Raw genomic sequence first — 24,059 nt, forward strand, 5'->3', positions numbered from 1 at the left:
TCGCCCGCATCTATACCCATCTCTATCCATTCACTCCACTTGCCATGGCACAAATATTTATGAATGGAACTTGAGCTGCAGCTGATGACGGGATGCCTGGCAGCTGGGAAAATGAAAACGAAAATGAAAATGAAAATGAGAAAAATAGCAACTAAAATCTCAAAGGGACATGCAAATCGAAATGCCAGCACAAAGGCAGCGGGCCAAGATAAATTATTACATGTTAATCGAATTCCTCGAGGATTGCTACGACTCTGATCAGAAGTAGTGAAAGGGTTTTGGATTTGGCTTGGGTTAAACTGGCAAGGAGCTTAAAAATATTAGATTTTTATTTATCCCTTAATTTGCAAAGTATTGTTTAAGTTTCACTCGTTTAAAGGGTCCTACAAAAATCTATATTTTCCCTAAGCCAGACCCTCCGTTTGAGCCTCACCAGAATTATCTCGGCCAGAAGTGTAATTCCGAATTTCACGCCTGCCTGCTGCAGTGGCTTCCAAGGCCAAAGGACTTCAGCGCAGCCACAAAATCCACTGTCAGCGCAATAAAGTCCATAACTCGCCGCACAACAACTCATACACAACAAAACAGTGGGCCAAAAGGGCCGAGCATGTGAGCCGGCTTTTTGCGATGGCGGTGCATCCATGTCGGACGAGTGGTTGCCACGGGGCAGTGGCATATGCGATCATAATCCAAAAAACGTAGTAAAAATTGCATAAACACTTCATGTGTGAAGCACTTTTCACATGCGATTTGTGTTGAAAGGCGTCGTGGGACATTATTTAAAGGTGACAGGCGACACGAGATCTCCGGCGAAGAGAATCTCAGGCAGTGTGCCACTATGTTTTGCTAGACCAGCCCTGGCGTACACTGGAAAAAATATAGCAGCACCTAAAAACTAAGACCATAATCTTTCTAGGAGATACTTTATATTAAATGGAATTAAATTTATTTGGTAAATAAATTAATCTATTAAAACTTCCTAAAGGAATATAAGATACTTATATATTAAAGAAATATTTTTTAAATTGCGTCTTTTATTATGGTTATTTCATTCTTCAACCAATTATTCTTCTTTCTTGCATTCCCAATGCGAAAACATTTTTTCTAAAAATATGTGAAGTATATCATTTCTACATCAAACACGACCTTTGTTCATTTGAAGTTATTTCTGCCAACCGACAGGCGAGCAGGTTTCTGGGGAACATGTCTGAAGGGATTGATGGAAGCCTTTTTCATTTATTGCATAGCACGATGCATACGTTCAGTTTCGTGTCGTCACAGTAGTTTTCCCCCAGTGAAAGCCTGAGAGTGCCGTGTCTGGACCACCACCCCCATCACCACCCGCCTTTCGCTTTCCACCTGCCAGTGGCAGGCGAGCAGGCGAGCGAGGCAAAGTTGGACCAGGTTGGTGCATTCTAGCGCTCACAAAGGTCACTTAGTCAACGAGCAACTATCAGGGCAAACGATGCCAGGCTGCTGCAGGTGGAAGTGGATGTGGAGAAGGTGGATGCAAGGTGGCTGCGCAGGTGAGGTGGCTGCGGAAGAGCGGAGGAAAAGATGCTAAAAGCAGGGCGGAGGACGGCCGGGGGACGCAGGAAGAGCTCGGATGCCGGGCGCTTGTCAACTTGAGTGAAGCTGCCTGTCGGTCCGGCAGTAGTCCGACCTCTCTTTTTCCACATTTTCCACAGGCTCCTCACGCTCTGCCCTCCGCAGACCCCGCTTTTCCAGGCGGGGCTAAGGCTAAGTGCTTGTGGCATTTGTTGCCGCCCCCGAAAAAAATAGCCTGGGAGTGGAAAATGGCTAAGGAAAATATTTAAGGCCGCATGCGAGTTTTAAATTTGCCACACTGCACTTTTCATTTGCCTATGCAAATGCCGCTGGGTTGCATGCTGCATGCTGCAAGTTGCAAGTGGCTGGCTGCAGATTTGCATCTGTTTGCTCATTTGAAGCTGCCATGGAAACCGAAATGAAACCGCACCAGCTCGACTTTATTAGCATATTCGCCCACAGCAAAGTTTCGGCTGGGAAAACAGGGCGTGGCAGGCCGAAAGGTGAGGCGAGTGCGCAAAACCAAGTCAAAGTGTTTATTGCCGAGTATTAATATCTGCCAAGATTGCATTCCTCGGCAGGGCTGACAAGTCTCGCAGCCGTCTTGTCACTCTTCCAGTGGCGTCTCCGGCAAAGTCGAGCACACGTCTTGGCAACGCACCACCACCAATGTGTCTAACTTTATTAATATACGATGGGAACTGTTGCAGGAAAGGGCCCGAATCAACCCAATCAAGGCCCGGATTTAGCCCCGAAATCTATGGGCTGCCGGTCGTGTTAACACGTGCCAACTAATAAAATCTTTATGTGCCCGGAACCCCGGCGAAGGGATTGAAAACCGATAAAGACCCCGGGCCAGGCACACAAATACGCCGTAAGTTGACTGATAGCACACTGGGAAAATGGAAAACAATGTAATGGATCTGAAAAATACGACAGTATCTAATAGATATAGTTTCTTAGATATTAAAAACAGGTTTAAAACATCTTAAATATATTGAATTATATATATTTCATATTCTAATAATAGATTTTGACTAGAAATATTTATAATATGAAATAGGGAAAATTTTTTATCAAGCAAAAACGTACAAATTTTTCTCACTGCATCATTGACCCTTGCAAACACTGATATAAACCCTTTGATATTTGTTTGCCATTTAATTTATATTCCGAATTTACGGCACTGGCCGGCATTAAAAACAGCACGCCTGCCAAATCGGATCGGTAATTTGGTTCGCCATCCATATAAAGCCGACAAAAAGCAGAACTTTGTTTGGCCCCGATAACTAATGCGTTATTCGATGATTATCCCCCGCCGGCTGCTTGGGTATTCTGGGAGCGGAGCCTCGACTTCCGCTTCCGGTGGCCAAGTGCGGCTCTCTCTTTAATTGAAACTGTTGCTGGTTTATGGAAATGGCCGCTGTTTAATCACCGCAGCAGGGCTCCTCGCCGGGCAAACATATCACAACAATTGAGTGTGCAACGCAACACTAACCAGGCCAACGGACAAAAACGAAACGTGGTCAGAAAAGTTGAAACTAATTATGTTAAAAGCTTTCGGCTGAGCCACGCCAAAAATTAGCAAAGTGTACTCTACTGTACTGAAGCCCGTCGCCAAAAAGGGAAAGTGGGCGTGGCCGGAGCATAAACCTCCCCCGGGAGCAGCTAACCAAACATGAAGCGGAGCATATTATGTTAAATTAAATAAAAACACGCGACTAACGAAGTTGCGTTGAAAGGTGCACAGTGGGTGAAAGTAGGAATCCCTGGCGCGGCAAATGAATTTTTCATGAGTGCCACAACTTTGGAGTTTTGGATATTCATTATTTATATTTTAAAAGGGAATCTGAGTATGAAACAATTTGATTTGAGGCAATTTTAATATGTTTGTTTAAGATACTTTTACTGGAGAATGGCAATGCTGTGGTAAACATGAAGATATTTTAAAAATAAATATAAAAAAATTAAAAAAATAATATTTAGTTACGTTTCTTATTTAAAATGTATTTTTTTAATATCTTAAATATTTTTGAAAATTAGTTTTCTCCTCTAAGCGCTTTACTGTACGGCGGGGCAAATGTCAAAGGCGACGAAAACAGTGTCAGACCGCCAGGACACTCAGGACTTTAATGAGCTGTGGCCACAGGACTGCAGAAACCTCTCGACGATGATTTTCATAAATTTAATTTGTGTCGCAAAAGCCAATCCCCCCTGAAACAACCGAACAAACGCCGAGCCCAGCTCGATGGCCATGCAGCAATTTGCATTTTAATTATACAAATTGAAGTCCGACCGGCCAGAGAGACTTATTGAACCAGATTAAGGAAACTAAGTGAGTCAATTGAAGAAAAACGAGTACGTGCAGTTTGGGTCCCAGAACAATTGATTTTCCCCTTTGTGAAATCAAATTCCTGTTTCTGAAGGGCGGAGAGGTGGCGGCGTCGAAAGCAAATCAAACTGAGATGCATTCCCGTGTGGAGAGATACAAACTGGGGGGCCGGACCAAAAAAATTTGCATGCAAATTAGCAAAGGGGCAAAAACAGAAATTCTATTTTATTTAATTTGTATTCGTTTTAGTTTCAGTAGCGCAGTAGCTCAGTATCTGCCAGTCGGACGGATGCAAGACACAGACGCAGTTGGCTAGTCGACTTCCACTTCATTAGTTTGAAGTTCTGCTCAAAAGCAAATTTTTCAACTAGTTTGCCGAGGTTTTTGTGCAGCGCGATTTCCTCGGTCGCCCTCTCAGTTTTCAGCTTTCAGTTCTCGGTTCTCGGTTTCCAGCTTCCAGTTGCCAGTTCACCAGGGCCAAAACGCAAACAAAAAGAATTCATTTTGTAGTACAAAAGAATTTCAATTGCAGTGCATACAAATTACTTTGTGTAAACTTTGTACAACTTGCTTGTGCATCTACTTGTGCTCCGGCGATGGGAAAGGGCGTGGAGTCGGGATTGGATTCAGGACTCGCGGATGTCCTAGCAACATGTGGCTGATGCTTCGCTCTTCGAGTTCATAAATTCCCCCATGCAAAGGCCAATGGGGAAACACTTCGAACTAAACAAATGGTTTAAGGTAAAAAATTGGGTGAGAATTCAAAGAAAATATTAGATAATCATGTCATATACTTTTGAAAAAGTATCATTTGAATATAAATAAAAATATGAAAAAAACTTTAAGGCCTAGACATGTCTTATAGGAAAAACAATGGTAACTAGTCAATAAAACTTTAAAAAATTTATGACTTCCTTTTTGGATACGGTCCATTTTTATTAAATAACAAAAATTAAAATATATATAAAATATTACCAAATATTTAATATTTGTATGTATTCGTTATATATTATACTACAATAAACAACGGAAATAATAGGATTTTCATACACATTATTATCTTTATTAGTTTATTACCTTTATAAAAAAGTAATCAAAAGATTAAACATATTTTTTTTTAATATTGCCAAGAGATTCGCATTCCAATTTGTTTTCTCCAGTGCAGTCACAAAATTTGCAACTAAATTGAAACAGAAGCACAAGCAGGCAGCAGCAACTGTGGGCTGGCGAACATATGTAGACGCACTTAAGCCAACTCACAAACCTAGCAGGCATAAATCATTTATTTGCAAATATGCATATTAAATATTCTATAAATTTATTGCCCGGCAGGCGCATAGGCCATAAAACAAAAGCCAAGGCAGGCCAACAAAACCTTGTCAATGGACCTGTGACCCGGTCACTTTCCTGGGCCCCACCCCACCTGCCTATCTCCTCCCCCCAAAGCCGCAGCCATAAACAACTGGCCTCTGCAGCTGCTAGTAACATGTGTTTGTCCACATATATCTGGGTGTTTTGGCGTTGTCGGTGTTGCATATTACAGATACTCTCGCATTCAGGGCCCAAAGCATTTAAGCATTCGGACCAGCCGAAGCTATTTATTTTATTTAACGCTTCAAGTGCAAAATGTTTCTGCAAGAGATGCAAATTTATTGGACCTAAACTGGCCAGCAGGCTTACGAAGCTGCAAATATTCGATTGTAAATATATATATATAACTCTATAGGTAACAGGGCGTATGTGCAATATGGGTAAATGCTGCTGCCTTGCAAAAGTTTGCTACAAAATCTTCGGGCAAAAAGTTGTTTGTTTCTTTCTGCCGTACTTTCAGCCGGAAATTGCGTTAAGTGTCCACTTAAGTTTCATACAATTAACTTTAACTTAGACTTTGGCAACTGCAACGGCAACGGCAACAGCAACAGAAATTGCAGCTGCAGCAGCAACTTGTTGGGCATTTCGCACAAGTTCAACGACTTTAGTTTGTTGCATTTTTACGAGGACGCGAATTTGTTGTTCGCTTTTGCATTCACCGAATTAAGCCGAAAGTTTGTTCCCAAAGTTGTTTGCCGTAATTTGTTTGTTTTGTGGCCCGAGCACAGAAATCATTAAAATTAAATTAGTGCACAAATAGTTGGGCAAAGCAAGTGGATAGTCAAAGCGAAGCAAGTTATTAAATTTTGAGCCCTGCGTCCAATGGAGGACTGGTGAATGGTGAATGGAAAATGGAAAAACAATCCCTTAATACTGGCCCGAAACTGGAGTGAAAACTAATAAAAAACCGAAACAATTTCGTAGCTATTCGATGGAAATAATGAAGAACGTGAGGCATTTGCCGCTTCTGGTTTAGTTGGCATATAAAGAAGAGCACTCCCCCAACCCCATGCAGGGCACATAAAAACAAATTTTATGACAAAAGTTTCGTCCTCGTTGTTCTTGCAGTGTGCGTCGCAGGCGACGAGTGAGAAGCCAAACCAAACAAAAGTGTAAATAAATACAAAATAAATTTGATGAAAATTGTGCAGAAAAGTTCATTTAATATGGATTAAAAGTTTTCTTGTTGTCTGGGCGAATCGTGCGAGCTCGAAAGCGAACTCCCTCGAGCTCGTATCCGTCTCTCCACGGCTTAATTCGATCTGATTTGATGGGCATGGGGACTTGGGGGCCCGAGAATGGCCCCAAACAGCGCTTTATGATGATTGGCATTGGCATGCGAGACCACTGTCACCAGTAATTGGATTTTTAAGCAGTCGAATTCCGGATTTCTATGCCGGCAAATTAAATTATATGGAAAGTTTGCAACAGTTATCCTCGGCTAGAGGCTGCTGCATAATTCATTACAACTATGTGGAAATTTCGATAACTCACAAGTTTGGAAATTTGTGCGCAAATTAAATTAAGCTGTCACTGGCCAAGCCACACACACCCGGGCTACCCACTTTCCACTGCCACTTTCACCCACTTTCCAGAATTTTCCTCACAACACTCAGGCCACAGAAACTTTCTTTGCAAAGTGTCAAGTTTCAGTTGTCGTAGACGCTGCCGAAATTATTTTTTGAAGTTTATTACACGAAGGCGTGCGCGTGTCCAAGTGTCTCCCGCCCAGATATATGTACATATATAATGGCAGCTCCTACTCCAAATCCAATTCGGCGTCGTGTGTGATGCTCCCCGGTGCTTAGAGATCATTGACCAGTCCCGGCTTGGGAGTTCTGACATCCCCAAGTTCTGGAGTCTTGCAGTCCTGCAGTCCTGGTCGCTGGTCAAACTTTTCCACACTCATTTGAAGCACTTGTCCGGCGATGACAAAAGTTGGCCAGTGCAAATTCAATAAGGCGGCACTTTGCATAAACGAGGCAGGTCCGGCCAAAGTTTCCAGCTCGCCCCGAGAATCTAAAATGTTAAATGTTAATTTAATGAACCCTTTTTCCCGAGGCCCGAGTGCGAAATTTGGTTAGGGGGATTTCGAGAAAGGCTTACCTTGGCAGGTGAAGTAATGCCAAGGGGCCTTTTTCTCACACTTCATGAAAAATGTTTAAGAAATACTAAGATATTTGACCGCAATATGTACGCCAAAGTCAAATAAAATGATAATTTTTAAGATTTAAGATTTTAATTTTGCAAATTCTGAGATATATAAATGCTCTCCTGCTGGCATCCTTCAGAGATTGACGTCTCCTCCATTTTGCCAGCTGCTGCATTTCCTTCCCCCCCTTTATATATAATATATATTGTGACCGGCACTCAAGGAATTGCCAACTGACAACTGGCTTTCAGTCCGTTCGAAGGCTTCACATCTCATTGCACTGTTTATTCATGAGGCTGCAACACTTTTCTTAATAAGTCTTCATGTCCCCTGTCCACTGTGAGTTGTCCAGTGTCCAAGGACGGCCCTCGGTGCACACAATTCCGGATGAAAATGTCCATCTGGCATTCGGGGTCCCGCATTTCGCCCATTTGCAGTTACTGTAGTTATTGTCCGGCAAAAGTGTCGCATATGTGGGAGCTCAGCCTGGCATTTATTTATTTGCCCAGCGCCCTGCGCTGCAGCGGGAATATTTGTGATGATAAAAAGCAGGCCAGGCCGGCAGGCCAAGTAGTTTCTCTGTCAATTAAAATGGGTTCGAGGCGTGTCAAATCTTCACGCAGGGGGTGAAGGGAGGCCCAGGATAAAATGACCTCGGACTGCATTGTCGTTACTCGTATTTGTTGTGCACTCATGCTGCCTCATTTGCGTTTTGCTTTAAGTGATTGCAAATTTGCTCGGCGGCAGCTTTAATGCGGTCCGAGCCGAGTCCTTGCTCTATTAATCAGAGCGTTCATGCACACTTAATGCACATTTTCGTTAATCACGCTCCATGCACATGGAACGCTTTTCGTCGGCACGAATATTACCATTGGGCGGCGATAAATATCGCTCATCCGCCGTGTGTGCATCACGGTTAAGGGGGTTTTCGAGAAGGCCCCACGGGAACCCTTGATAACTAGACACTATATTACTTTATATTACCAGCTTAAGATATTATATTATCAAATAATAAATATACATACTGAATATTACATATTATGAGTGAGGTATATTATACATTTTTCAAAATCTTCTATCATTGAAAGTTAAATATATTATTTATTATTTTCTTCAACTGTATTGTGAATATTTATAATATGAAATTCCGAAAACATATTTTCCCACCGTGCAACCTGGCATCTCTAAACTCTGCTCTGTGATATTGAAGCGAAAGTCAAGTGACAGTCCCCCGAGCCATGGGTAACTATAAATTTGAGCGCGAATCAATGGAATCAATTTACGCTGCTGGCCAGTGCCATGTCTGGCGGCTGGAGGAGTCTCGAATGGGGACTGGCAACGGGGAATCGGGATTGGGATGGGGATTCCAGGGACGGTGAAGCGATGACGCGACAACAGCGTTAGTTGGCCATTTGAAATGCACACTTGACATCCTGCGACACGCAGGTCAGGAGGATATCGCAGGAGGATATCGTGAGAAAGGCAAACAGAGGCGCACATATAGAGCAGTTGGGGGAATCGGAAGAGTCCAGAATCAGAAATCGGGATAACCACCAACCCGCGGCGTTGCGGCGGGGTTGGAAACATCATAAATAAATCAATTTGTAATTCGATGCGCGTAGCTAATTGATTTTAATTGTGCTCTGCGGTCTGTCAAACTCAATTTGGTTCACTCGTCACCGTGCGTTGCGTATTTTTGCAGGACACAAAGCCCTGGCAGGGCACGTACTCGCTGTCGTCTAATGGCACGTAAATAAGCCGCGGTCCCAGTTCCCCAGGACCAGCACCAGGAGCAGTATAATTCGAGCCGAGAACATGGGGAACAGGACATGTCCAGGCCCTTTCCATGTTGCCATAGCCATCGCCATCTGCAATGCAAATTAGTTGACTTCAATTAGCAGGCACTGCATCATTTCGCTGCAATTCAGCTAGTGTTTCGCACTGTTTTGGTATCGGAAATAGTAGGCCGTGTGCCTGCCAAAGAAATAAAGTATCTAATTGGCCCTTGCAAAAGGCCCATTGGCAATCAGAGCGGATGTTCGAGGGCCGGTACATGCGTGGGAAATGTTGATCGAATAATTGAAGGATCCTGTTGCGGTGCCTGGGCTGGCCAGCTAATTGATGGATGTATATTCAAACGCAAGTATAACTTGATTCGAGTTAGGAAATTAAAGATATTTAAGAAGCTTACAGGCAGTTAAATTACTAAATGTAGGTGAATATTGGGTTAACACTCCACGAAGCTTTAAGGATAGTCTTTCAAATATAGAAAAAATGTATAACGTTGAATGTAAAATATATGATAAATTATATGTAGGTAAGTCACAATTTTCTGTACCGTTTTTATTTCAATTACAAATTTCTTTATATTACTACGCCTTTTCTGTCAGTGATATTTCCACTCTACTGCCTCCTAGCCTTTTTAATTGCCTGAGAAATTTTAGCTTTAAATAAGTGTAATTCCACTGCGAGCATTCGCAACAACTGATTGTTTGTGGAAGTTAAATTGGATTAGTGAACAGAGATAGCATATTTTCGGCTGCTTTTGCTTTGTCGATGATGCTCGTTGAAGTCAAGGATTTTGCGAATTTGCAACCGACACAGAGCCGCATAACTTCAGATACATTCTGTTGCCATCATTTTCAGAGTGGTTGCCATTATTTCGGTGCTTGTTTGTTTGCAATTTAATTTAAATACACAACACAGAACTTTCCAGACGCTGGGCAAACGAATGGAAATTTGAATGTATTTTTATATTTGCTCGCCTTTATTTGCTAAAATATTTTCTATACGAAATCACGCACAATTCAAATGTTTCCTTCGCCATGCGGCAACTTTATAAACAACTATACGTATGTTTTATGTTTTTTTTGCGGAGAGGATAACAAAAATAGTGAAACGAAAAGGGGATCCTTGTGTATATGTAGCACAATTATTTGTGATAACAGGCGGAGGAGAACGAACCCTCTTGGCGAAGAGGAAAAGAAACGACTTCTCTCGGCCGCAATTGAAAAGAAATAACAAAGCGCGCTTCAATAATTTCGGAAAAGCGTCGGGGAAAAACTAGGAAGCACAAAATATAATACAAAATGCGCATGCAGAACGGAAATGGCAAAAAAGCGAAGGGAAAATGCAGGAAAAGCGGAACGGGAGTGTGCATTGCATTGTACTAGATTCCGTCTTCTATATTTCTTTCAGATCTTCCGCTGCGTAACGGCAAGTTTTTTCACACTTTGCCTGGCAAACTAAATGCAGACAATAACCAGAAAGGGTGGGCTTCGCAAAAAAGCTCTCCTTTGTTGCAAAAATGTTGAGTAAGAATTCTTAACGCCAAAAATCAACAGTGAGAATTTGTTGAATCGGAAAATCCCTTGGGTCACCGGTCAGAAAACCCAGCCAAAATAAAGGCAAATGGGTTAGAGCTTAAAATTTGAATTCCCACATTTTCGACCTTGGTAAACTCACCTTAAAATAGATTACATTTTTTGTATGCAATGAAAGTCGACATTTAAAATTAACACACATTTTATTTAATTTCACCACCATTTACAATATGCCCATACAAGGCTTTGATTTATTTACTTTAAATTAAATTAATTTAATATGTTCTTTAAATATATTTTACACACATTTTCCTCTCCTCCTGCTGCGCACCCACTGCTTTGATTTCTGGCCTTATTCTTTTGTTATTCTGCTCTGTTTATTTTTGTGTTATTTTGCACATTAAAAGTAGAATCAGTAAGTTCATGTACTTAGCATATTTTCCTTTTACTGTATCTCGTTCGTGTAAACATTTATATTTGAATGGTGTATGTCCTGCTTTATAGGTTTTAAACTCTTCCGTTCTGCTGTCCAACCTTTGGTTTTCTTTGTTTACGACTAGGCTAGTTTATAAATGTTTGCTTAAACCTAATTTGTTTTTTACTCTTTAGCTCGCTAGTAGACACCACATCTCCGAGTGTGGTTTTTCGGGTGTAAAACAAGGGTCAACATGGAAAGCAGTCGTGAAATGAGGATACTTCAAACTAAAAAACCAACAAAGTTGGGGTGTTCACTGGACCTGTTTAAATAATAAATCTCGAACTGATGGCTAATTGGTTGGCATCTGACTAAGAGCTTCAGCTGGCGGCTAAAAGGGTTTATTACGACTAGAATGACCTTTAGGTATGTTCAAATGCGGCGTGATAAACGTTTAATCAGCCCTGCGTTCGCGTTACGTACAATATGGATCACTTAAATACTTATTAATTTCTCAGTTCCAGCGAAGCACCCCCAATGCATCGTCACACACTTTAAATTACTTAGGGCTTTAACTAACTGGTAACACACACGCACACACACGCCTAGGCCAGATCGCCTGTCCTCAATGTTGGCCAGGCCAAGTGCTGTCGGGACGCCTTGGAGGCGCTGCAGCTGGACAGAGGAGCCGGAGCCCGCCGGCGGAGCTGCTCCCGGGAATGTGCCATCAGGGGGTCAGCGGCCCCTGACCCCTGGCAGGTCTCAAATGCAGCCGCAATTAGCCGGAATAAGCCAGCCAGGATGGCCATTATGAGCGGCGCCACATGGACGCCGGGCAGGAGTCGCGATGCCGCCGATGCCGAGGTCGAGAAATACGAGCTGAAAAAGTTCTTCAGGCTCGAGTCGGATGAGAGCGTAACTGCAAGCGGAAGAGCGGAAGTGCCGGCGAAAAGCCGGAAACGGAAGTCAGTTGGATCTGGCTGGCGTAATTGAGTCGCGGCCATCGGTTTGGCCAACTTACCACGTGCCGGTATCGGATCCTTCTGCGGAGTGCCCAGCTCGATTTCCTTGTACTCCTGGTACAGATCCCCGATTTGCGCCGAGCAGCGCAGCAGCAATCCCCCCGGATTCGGATTTGGGGCATAGACCGGTCCGCCGTGGCCGTAAACCGAGTTCAGACCGTAGACGCTGCTGTAGATGGCCGGGTTCACGCTGGAGAAGTGAACGCCCTGCAGTTGCAGCTTCAGCGAGATGCGCGAGGCAATCAGATTATCGACGGTGCGTATGTACTGGGTGTCCACGTTGGTTATCTATAAGAAAATATAGTATTTATTGAAAACAAGTCTTAGAAAATTTGTAAAGATATTTGTATATGTACTTAATAGATATTTTACAGCAGAATTATCTTATATAAGGTGAGTTTGTCTTGCTGAGACTTAAATATTCCAAAGTTTTGGCTCTCAACATTTGCCAAAACAAAACAAAAGAATATTTATCATATTAGTTTAATTTATTCAAAGCGACTTGGGATTTGGTGTTTAAGGTCTTACACTGAAAAAGGAGATGCAGTTGTAAATTTTAATATTTTTAGAAATATTTTCCCTTACACCAGACTAACTTTAACAAAATGTTTACTACTTGCTTTACAAAGGCAATTACTTATTATTTTTAAATGTTCTGAAAATAACTTTCGCTTTGTGAATCTTATCCTGATTTAAAGACAAAGTTTTTCTCAGTGGCTGGGGAAGCGTACAAGGGGATTATAATTTTAGACTGCGCCTGTTTATTTTACGCTCGCAAATGCATTTGCATATTTTAAGGCGCTCGGGGGGGCTGCGGCGCGCGGCAGAGGCTCCAGCATTTGGCAACGTTTAGCCCTCACGCTCGTAATACTTTTGTTTGTACTTCTCCTTTTGGCCGTTTGGACGGACCGGGCAGAAGGAAAAAACTTTTGCCAGCCAGCATCTTGTCGCCATTTGCAAGTTGGCACAGTTTGCCAAAGAGCCCAGTGGCGGCGGGACAGGGGCGGGCTCGTATCTGGGTGGCCAGGGGATTTGCCACATGTGCTGGGAGACACTTCTGTATGCATGGAAATTATGTATCAAGGAACTTTATCTGTGTTAATGCAATGCAGCAAAAAGCAGCGGCGTCTGAGCACAACACAAACACACAAAGGGATGGTAAAACGAGCTGGAAACTTGGCTGGACGGAAACATGCCCTTCAAAGAAAGAAATTCAAATAATAGCTGAAGGAAAGTTCTTGAAAAATTGAGAGTCCTGCAATTAAATTACTACTCTGCAAGGCATTTAGGAAATATTCCAATATCTTGCATAACATAAGACATACATGGTTATTTTAGTTAATAAACAGTTTGTTAGCTATACCAATGTTAGTCTGTAGGTAGTAAAATATATTTTAAATTCTTTCTTATAAAATATATTTCTTTTTCGAGTTGATGCCGATCTGTACCTTTTACCTAGACTTCACTACCCTAGACCATTACCAACATCAACATTATACTGATAATAAATCTCTTTTTAAATATTACCCAAAGTGCCTGGAAAGCATATACCCCCAAAAACAGATCAGTGACAAACGGCGCTAGAAGCGCACACAATTGCACACATTAGCGGCTCCAAGGACTGCCGCCAGGACATGGGACACTCGACATGGAACTTGGGATTTTGGACATGGGACATGGGACATGGCCATCAGGGGCTCCACTGGCCGGGCTAAAAAACGAAGGGGCCCGAAAAACTGCAACGCATTTGACGAAACTTTCAGCCGGTTTGTGTGCAGGCTTTGCCAGCTTTTCTGAGCCTTTGGTTCGGCGCTTCTCCTTTTGCAACTGTATTTCTTATGCGCCATTTCTGCCATTCATTTGGCCAGCATCCGTATTGGTCTGCATCCGCATCCCCATCCCATCCCCATCCGCATCCGGATCTGTTTCTATATCCCGGCCCATGTCCTCGCTGCGTAAGTCCACTTTATTTGCGCCAGCTCTAAGATGCTTAAACTTGCATTTGGCTTAAATGCTGCCAGCAGCTCCTTCATGCGAGAACAGCTTTTATGCTTAATGGCAGTTATTTAGTGCAATTCACTGTAAAATTGTTGCCATAGGAGAATCTGCCACTCGCCATCGCCATCGCCATTGCCATCGCCAAGTCTCTTTCCTTTCTCGGCACTGTGTGTGCAAAAGGATTTGCGCTTTGATAAATAATTTTTCCCCATACGCATGTGCATGCCAAAAAGCAGATGTTTAAGCAGCAGAAGTTCCCTCTCCATTTCCGTATTTTTCCTGCCTTGCCAGTATTCCTTAGTTTTTTTTTTGTAGACCGACTCCCCCTCTGCATCTCATATATTTTTAATAGTTGTCTCTGAAGAATTCAGGCCCAAAACTTATGTGTGAATTTCGGCCATGGTGCACTTCGTGTTGCAGCTTAGCAGCACTTTTTGGAAAATGTCAGAAACTAATGGAGAGTGGGTCCGAGATAAGCCGGAAATAAAGCTACTTTATGAGACGCTACGGATCGCCTGGGTTTTCGTTATGAAACCCATTCAAGTAATCCGCTTTTTGCTTTATTTTATTTATTGCCGAAATTTAAGCACATTTGGGACATTTTTTGTTTAGAAAAGTTTTCGCAGCAAGGTATTCGTTTATGGAAACCCATGTATACCTCTACAAGAAGGTCACAGAATTCTGATTAGCACCCGAGAGAAACTGATGCACTTTAGTCTAAAATGGGGAAAGCTTTGGATAGCCAGGATTTCATTTAAAAATTTATATTTTCTTCTCGGCTGACGATGAATTTTGAAAGTGTTCTGTTTATTTTTTGGAATTTTGAGAGTGATCGGTTGTTATTTTTAGAGCCTTTAAAATTGGGCTAGTTTTAAAGCTGATTAAGTCAATAATTTAAATTATAATGATTGCATTTATTCTCCTAAAAATATGTCCTATTTGACTAAAAAATATTTTACCTTTTATACTACTGCCTCAATTCATATATATTTTTTTTATATTTATGTTCTATATTTGTAATAAATATTCCACGTGAAACAGATTTGGCGCTTGAAAATGCAAAGCTCGGAAAAGAGCTTAGGATCTGCCCTCTATTAGTTTTACTTATTTATCTGGTACCAAGACTGAATAATATGCGAAGTTTATATATATATGCGATACCCTGGTGGCTCCGCCCTCCCAGACGAGGCAAAAATACAATAAATATATTTTATATTTCATCCAATATAGTGCACAATTTGTCCCCCAGCCCTGTACACATATACGGATGGGTTTTTGTGTGTGCAATGCATTGCCAGCGTATCAATAACAAATAAATTGTGGATAGCACTGCAATATCTCTGCGAATGGTTACTGGTAGCTGGTGGCTGGTTTACTGGCTGCCAAGACTGCTCGGAGGTATGGCATATAGGGCAGGGCAAAAACTATGGCATAAGGAGCTGCCAACTGCTGGCTACGAAGCTTTTTTCAATTTTCCGCTAAATTTGGCAGGGCTCAAGTGCTATTTGTCTTCATTAATGCGAATGCGCCTAGAACTTTGGCAAGCGGCCCCAGCAAGATGCCTTGGTTCGTTCAACCCTGATGATGGCAAATTCTGCGTGGCATTTTTAAGCCGACGCCAAATGACATGCAGCAGTTATTAATTGGCAATTTACATGCCGAATGATTAATGCCCGGGCCCCAGGGCGGAAACGCCAGGGCCCCGAAATGGAGCCACAGCAGCAGTCTCAAACCGAAGGCACATATGTCAGCGGGGCGGATGCTGAGCTACACATGCGGCCAGAAAAATAGGAACGAACATTTTGGCAAAAGAAATGCTGTGTGTCTTAGATCAAGATCAATATTTTAAAATTTCTATGCATAAACAAATTATATGGAACCATAAAAATTTGGTGCATAACTAAAAAAGGTTTTTAAGGATAACGATTTCTATACATTATATACAACTATTCAATTTTTTAACATTTCACATTTCAAAACAAAAAATGTGTTCATAAAAACTTAGAAAACCTAAAATAATATTACTTTTTGCATAATCTTTTAAGGTGAAGCTTAAAAGATCCTTGAATTTTTGTGGACTTTGAGGCCTTTCTTTTTACCCCTGCTGTTCACGTAAAGGAATCGTTTTCCCGGCCTTGGGAGTGAGGGAGTTTTGGGTCCGGACCTCTTGCAAATTACTCCTGTGGCATTTCACCGCAAAAACTTTTGTCAACAGAAAGTTGTGGCTCCTTGCCGGTGCACCTTTTAACGTAAACTTTGCAGGAAATGTCGGAAGTGCCTGAGTGCGGAGAGTGTGTGTGTGCGTGGGTGCTGGGAGTGTCGGGTGTGTCGGGTGTGTGTTTCCGCCCACACAACGCCTTGCCCTCCCCCGCCATGTTGATTTGCACAGCATGAAATATTCATTTGTTTCCTGTGATCGGCAATTGTAATATATCTTCCTCCTGCGGTATCGTTTTCTACTCAATTTTAGTCAATGTCTGCCACGTTTGCTTACTGTTTGTTGTCTCTCAGCCATTGGCTGCCATTGCCAAAAGTTCTCGATGTCCTTGCAGGTCCTTGTGCCCCCGTGCAGACCCCCTTTAGAGCCATCCTAGACCCCCTGCAGAGCCCCCTTAACCCGCCGCATCCCCACCGCAGAGCATCATTGGCATTTGGAGAGGCATTGCCGATAAGCTATCATTTCATTTCCAGGCAACACAACCCCTTTGAATATTCTCCCCCAAAATTCCCCCTCGTTCCGGCTGCCAGTTATTGCGGTGCAAATGATTTGAATTCATTTATCATGTTTAATGCGAGATTGCCGAGTGCGCTTCTGGAATGTGGCAACCATTTTTCAACGGCATTGACAACAGTACTGCCTTTTGAGGACTAATAGAGAGCGCTGCCTTAAAGGGGATTTGTGCCAATGAAATCAGCAACCGGAAACAGCATATTGAATTTATAAAGATATAGTAGAGAGAGCATCCTTAGGCTTATGGAAATATATTTTTAAATATTTCCTGCAGGTATTTTGTGGCTGAGTTTTCCTTTATTCTAGTGCATGACCTTTATTCAGTGATATCAAAATGAACCTAAATCCCATGCAGTCCACACACGCACTGGCTTGGTTGCTCTTGCCACCCGCATAATATTTTCGCAACCGCAAACCAATTGAAAGCTGTTGCGATGGGAAATTATGCATTCATCCTAAACTAAAATCCAACCATAAACAATTTTGCCAAGCGCTCAGCAGGACTCATCTTCAGCATAGCAAGCAGCTCGAAAATCGGAAAGAGGGAGGATTATGCATTTGCATTTGCCGTTGAATGGCGGAGCTGAAAAAAACGTGGGCAACCTGTTAAGCACGTGGAGCCGGGATCCTCAGACTCCTTGGTTTCGAGTGCCTCTGGCCCAGACACAACCCTTTTCAAGCGCAAATAGAGCGAGAGACTGGGGACTCGCCTTGACCGATTCTGAACCTGAACTGCTCTTGACATCGGGGCCTGGGTCGAAATTATAAGAAGGAAAATAGAGGGGAGCGAACATGTGGCATGCATATTCATAAAATTGCAATGGAACAGCTCGCAGGACAACAATGGCAGCACGACAGCAGCCAAAAGTGGAAATCCACAAGGAATGACAGCCCTGAGAGTTTCGGAAGGAGTCAGGACACAGATGCTACTGATCCTCAGCGATGGCAGCTTAGCTTTTATGGACCTAGCTTAAAGAATAGAATCTCTCAAAATTTTTTTAGTCCACCTAGGAAAATTTTGGTAGTTTCCATCCTTAAGTCTTTTTCATTTATATTTTATCATATTTGTAAAATTGCATTAAATACAAATTAATTTTTTACTAAACACCCCAAATAACAAGATTTTCCTTTAAAGAAAAGTCATTCAAAAACATATATTTCTCAATTTTTGAGAATAAATACTCTTTGATTGTTTGTTTTTCACGTAATAAATAAACATGTGTATTAGTAAAAATCTTCTTAAAATAACTTATTAATTAAAAAAGTATAATTCTTTAGCAACAAAACTCCGACAGCACTGTCTTTCGACACAAGATATGGGGTTCTTGTGCCTGCGACCGCATGGAAATCTGTATTTCACAGTAACTAAATGACAAAACGGGCTTTCAGGCCACAGATGCGGCGGCCTTTCCTCACACCCCGCCGCCTTCAGCCCTTTTTTGCCCCTCATATGCATTGTTAATACACATGACAATCCTCACGCTCGCTGGCAGGCTGTGAAATTGCGCATACGCCACGTTGACGGATGGACGAGCCCCCTAAGGCAAAGGCTGGCAAAACAAAAAACCAAAAAAAGGAAAAACAAGGAAAAAGAAAACGGAGCAGAACCCTTTTGATTAAAGTCTTGTCCTAGCCCATTTTCATGTTCATTTCTCAGCAGAATAGACAAGCACTTCAAAGGATCTGCTTTGAGCACAAAATAGCCGCTGACCCGCTGTCAGATTTGTATTCCACTCTCCCCAGGAACATGAAATAAATTGAAGCAGACCGTTCCGGCCAGGTCGGTAATATTTCATGGGAGTGATTGCGGAGTCGAGTCGAAAGTACTCACCACCATGTTGTTGATGGTAAATGTGAGTTCCGCCCGCGGACGCGACGGGGGAGTGCTGCAATTGGCCCGCAGGACATCGCCGGGCTCGTAGCGCGTGTGTTCCGTGAAAAGCTGTGGACGCTTCTCGGGCAGCTCTGAAAAACAGAATGAAAACAATCGAAAAGTTAGTCATTTTTTAAAAGATTTTTAAATTTAAAACTGCAAAATATAAACAAAACTAGAGATTAAGATTACGGCAGCGAGGACAAGTGGTACGAAAAAATCGGACATCTCACGTTATGTCATGAATTAAAATTTTGACCCTAACTAAAAATAAATATTTTAATGTATAATGCTAGAGAATTCAAACACAAACTCATAGATGTATCCCACGTCTAAATCGGGATAAAATTACCCAAGTTATGAAAATTAAAAGTGCAGTTTTGGGTAAGGTACTGAACCCCACTGGAATTAAATAAAAATCGAACAAGAAAATGGGCCAAAATTTCGACCACCGCTAAAAGGAAATATTTGAATGTAGATCGTTAGAAAATTCCACCACAAACTCATAGAGGTATGCCACGTCTAAATCGGGATAAAATTACCCAAGTTATGAAAATTAGAAGTGCAGTTTTGGGTTATATACTGAACCTCACTGGAATTATCTGAAAATCGAACATGAAAATGCGCCAAAATTTCGACCTTCGCTAAATGGAAATATTTAAATGTAGATTATTAGAAAATTCCACCACAAACTCATAGAGGTATCCCATGTCTAAATCGGGATAAAATTACCCAAGTTATGAAAATTAGAAGTGCAGTTTTGGGTTAGGTACTGAACCTCACTGGAATTATCTGAAAATCGAACATGAAAATGCGCCAAAATTTCGACCTTCGCTAAATGGAAATATTTAAATGTAGATTATTAGAAAATTCCACCACAAACTCATAGAGGTATCCCATGTCTAAATCGGGATAAAATTACCCAAGTTATGAAAATTAGAAGTGCAGTTTTGGGTTAGGTACTGAACCTCACTGGAATTATCTGAAAATCGAACATGAAAATGGGCCAAAATTTAGACCTTCGCTAAAAGAAAATATTTTCATGTAGATCGTTAGAAAATTCCACCACAAACTCATAGAGGTATCCCACGTCTAAATCGGGATAAAATTACCCAAGTTATGAAAATTAGAAGTGCAGTTTTGGGTTAGGTACTGAACCCCACTGGAATTATCTAAAAATCGAACATGAAAATGGGCCAAAATTTCGACCACCGCTAAAAGGAAATATTTTAATGTAGATCATTAGAAAATTCCAGCACAAACTCATAGAGGTATCCCACGTCTAAATCGGGATAAAATTACCCAAGTTATGAAAATTAGAAGTGCAGTTTTGGGTTAGGTACTGAACCCCACTGGAATTATCCAAAAATCGAACATGAAAATCGTCCCAAATTTAGACCTTCGGTAAAAGGAAATATTTTAATGCAGATCATTCGAAAATTCCACCACAAACTCATAGAGGTATCCCACGCCTAAATCGGAATCAAATGACCCGAGTCATCTGAAAGCCATTGGAACGCCGAAAATTTTGGACTTGAAAATGGGTAAAAATTTTGGCCCTCATAAAAAATATATATTTTTAAATAAAACTTTCGAGAGTTTCACCACAAACTAATAAAGTTATCCCACATATAAATCGGGATCCAAATACCTAAGTTATAAAATCCTGCAGTTTTGCATGATCTTGTTTTAAGAGCCATTAGAAATAAAACAAACTCTTAGTTAAAATATCTATAAGTAATGTATCTTTAAACCTTAAAAAAACCGTACGATTAGAAACTGCAGGGGCTCCAATAGAATGTCATCCTTCCAAACGTACTTTCCTCAGGTCAATTAGGAATTTGCAGAAATTCTAATTGATGAGATTTTTCAGGAATATGAAAAACTGGAGATACAAATTTGGCCAGTTCTTCCTCTGTAAAATGGCAAAACCCTTAGCTCGGGACAATTCAATTTGTTGACCCGACTGACACAAAACACATTAATAGGCGCATAAGTGGAGGCGGAAGCCCCGAGAACCCTTCAATCACAACCGCAAGACGAAGATCCTGGCACTCGCCACGCCTAACTTTTTAATTAAGTCAACCGGGATGGAGCCTGGATGGGAACAACAACTACCACAAGACCCTGGGAGAAAGCAACAAAGTAACTAATGAAGAAAGTAATTTCCATGACAAAGGCGGCGGCAACTTTGCTCTTTTTCCCGCCTCGAGGCAACTTTCAGCTTTCTGGGTCTCTGTGTGGCTCGCTTCCTAATCCCCATGCCCATTCTCTTGGCCGCCTGCGCTTTTTGCCTTGCAGATTTTGACCTTTTTGCGGGCCAGCATCGAATGGCTCTTGGCCGGGCCTTTGCCTCGGCTTTGCCTTTGAGACTCCGCCGCCAAATTCCCCCTAATGAGGGTCAGTCTGCGAGGGCACACTGTGCCAAAAATAACATACACTTTGAAGAAAAGGCAAGGTTTATGACCACAACAGGAATATTCAGTTCTTAGAAGCATGGGAAAATCTATCACAATAATTTAAAAAGATTGGTTCCAAAACATTTAACGTCCCTCAATTTAGTTAAAATCCATTTTAAGTATTTTAAATACTTATTTGGAGTAATTGAATATATTTTTCCTAATTAAATATTACGTATTAATCTCCACCAGTGTAATTCCCTCCTTTTCGAGCTTAATTTAGCAGCTGACCAGCCTACTTTGCACTTGGTTTTAGCCCCGACTCGTGTCATTAAGTTATTAAACTTAAGGCTGCCCAAATGTTTGCCAACTATAAACTTTTGACTCGTGCCAGCCGAAGAAGATGGGCTGCGGGGCCTGTGACTTAATGAAAGCCCGAATTAGCATAACTTTTGGGCCGGGCCACCCAACCGCACTCCCACTCCAAGCACCCACCACCGCCCATTCACAGCCCCCTGATGTCCTTGAAGGCGGCTGAATGCCTTGAATTGCCCGCCCCGCAAGGACAAAGTGTTTATTTTATGTGCCACGCCGACGAGACGCAGGCCTTGCCCCAACCGCCTTTCAGTGGGCTCCTCGCTGGATCCTTGGGCCGCAATCTGATTGCCACTTGAGCTCATTAACACACGATTAAACCTCAGAGTTATTTACACCGAGGACGAGGCGGCTGCATAAGCGAATGAGTGCACACAACTAAACCTGGCAAAAAGCAACCCACTGACTTGATGCATAAAACATCAGGCGGCCATCGGGAAAAACGGGAAAACTATGCGCTGAATCGATGAAATTAAAGCGCAAGTTTACGCAGATGAGATGGCTGTCAGTCGTTAAAGCCGAGGAAATCTGATTTATCCAGCAAATACGAGAAACAGCAGGGAGAAAAAATGTGTGTCACTAAAATGTGCTGTAATTAGGGCATCAAATGATCAATTCTTAAAGGTTTGTTATTAAAGCAAAATACACAATAAGATGACAGCATTTAAATTAAGGCCATTTTGTGTTTTATTCCTAAACACTTTTTTAATTTTTTCAAGAAACATTAAGTTTCTAGGCCATGGCATCTTATTGTAATTTTTGGTCAATGATTTTCCCTTGGTGTACCAGCAATATGGTGTCCGTGGCTGTTTCTGCCTGCTGTTGGCTACAGTAATTTATTGTTTAGCCGGCAAGTTATTGGGGTTTTAGTGTCGACGACATTAGGCCTAAGCCGCAGAAGCCTACGGCCGAGAACACACAGCCAAACGAACTTACAGGCCGCAAGATATAGATACCCAGTCGGGGCATAACCGCCAAAGCCCGAGATTTGAGGCTGGTTCGGCTGGGGCTGTCAGTGTGTCAGCTCCCGACTGGCTTATCCAGCATTGATGTATGTACGTAGGTCCCAAGGACCAGGGATCTAGGGCTGAGGAGCCAGGACCAGAGAGCAACCAATTAAATGCCGCAGCTTGTAATGAAACTTTAATCAGTTGCGAGGCGTCCTTGAGCGCGGCCTCATGAATTTAAAGCAAATACACAAATACACGATCAAAGGCTTTAATCCCCAGATGCTAGTTACGCAAAAGCGGCCAATTAAATGGGCTAAATGCGGCGTTAAATATAAAGCAGCCAGCTGGCGGGGGGCGCAAGGCGATGGCGTTGGCGCTGGCAAAGGCAAAACCAAAGGCAATGGAAATCTAATAAAGGCCAGGCCAGAACGGCAGACATCTGAATGTTTAATGCCGGGCAACAAGCAGCCAGTGAGCCATTAACCCAGACGAGCTCTCAATCAAACGCACGCACACACAGCGGGCTTTCCCCTCCGCAGGACCAAGGACCCTCGGAGGGGTTCAGGACATCGAGGGGAATGGGAATACGACTGCGAATAAATCCCGCCCAGCAAGTGGCATAAAAATCAGCGACTAAAGCACAATTTAGCTGTCGGAGCGCATTGCTCGAATGCTTGAGGCCAAGCGGATAGAAAGATTAACTCCGACGAGCGCTGAAGCTGCGCCATCGATTTAGGTCGCATTACGCATACGCCCCATATGGCTGCAGAAGCCCACACAGCAGCAAACAAAATAAAAACGAACAAGTGGATGCCCCATTGTTGTGCCTTTAAGAGCTGCACTTGGGATAAAATGGGGCTGTATTTAACCAAAATTCTACCAAGGTAATTCAAACATTGTGGGAGTAAATCACGGTTCTGCAGAATTCGCGTTTAGGGAAAGATAAGTATGCCTGCCTGACCTTTTTAGTAGTTTCATAATTTTCGGATGCCCGTTTAATGTCAGAATAAAGTTCCTAGTGTACCACTTTTGCAGCTGCTAATGGCCATTCGGAGGGCAAATAATTGTTAAGCCGAAACGGACTGGTGCTCATTGGATTTCATGACCCTGGCGCGCTGATTAAATTCGTAATTCAGAGCGCGCCGCTCCACGCTCGTTTAAAGCGCATAAAGCCGTGAAATGCGTGGAGCACAGGTAAGACTACTAAATGACCCCAGACAGGTGGAGGAGGAGGCGCAGCACCGCCCACAACCGCCGAGCCACCTAGCCACCGCCTCATTGCCGGCAAACCCGCTTATCTGGCAAAGACGAAATGGCCTGTTAATGACGCAATTTTCAGCGCAAAACTTTGGCAACCAGCAGAAGCAGCTGCTGCGACCTTGGCCCGGCCAAAAACAAATTGCCAAGGAAGCGAAAAACTTTACCTCCCAGCCGAAAAGCCAGCCACAGGACTCTAGATTCAGTATTCTGGATGCTGAGTTCTGAATTCTGGATTCGGCCACGGAACGCTGCCCGACGATCAAAGGCGGGCAATGTCAAAGGCTGCCCCCGATATAGCTGATACACTCAC

At 42.5% G+C, this 24,059-nt stretch overlaps 1 protein-coding gene across 1 annotated transcript in view; it reads right to left on the minus strand.

Moving 5' to 3' along the window:
* Positions 1-10,910: 10,910 nt before the first annotated feature.
* The window catches only part of LOC108024321 (uncharacterized), a 49,464-nt gene continuing 36,315 nt past the window's right edge, over positions 10,911-24,059 (minus strand). Inside the window, exons 5-7 of the mRNA XM_044090858.2 lie at positions 18,724-18,857; positions 12,163-12,451; positions 10,911-12,060 (exon numbers count right to left, since the gene is read on the minus strand). Of these exons, the coding sequence (XP_043946793.1) occupies positions 11,747-12,060; positions 12,163-12,451; positions 18,724-18,857 (737 nt within the window). The 3' untranslated portion in view covers positions 10,911-11,746. The remainder of the gene's footprint in view (positions 12,061-12,162; positions 12,452-18,723; positions 18,858-24,059) is intronic.

Source organism: Drosophila biarmipes, chromosome 3R (assembly GCF_025231255.1).
Source record: "Drosophila biarmipes strain raj3 chromosome 3R, RU_DBia_V1.1, whole genome shotgun sequence".
NCBI classification, from domain to species: Eukaryota; Metazoa; Arthropoda; class Insecta; order Diptera; family Drosophilidae; genus Drosophila; species Drosophila biarmipes.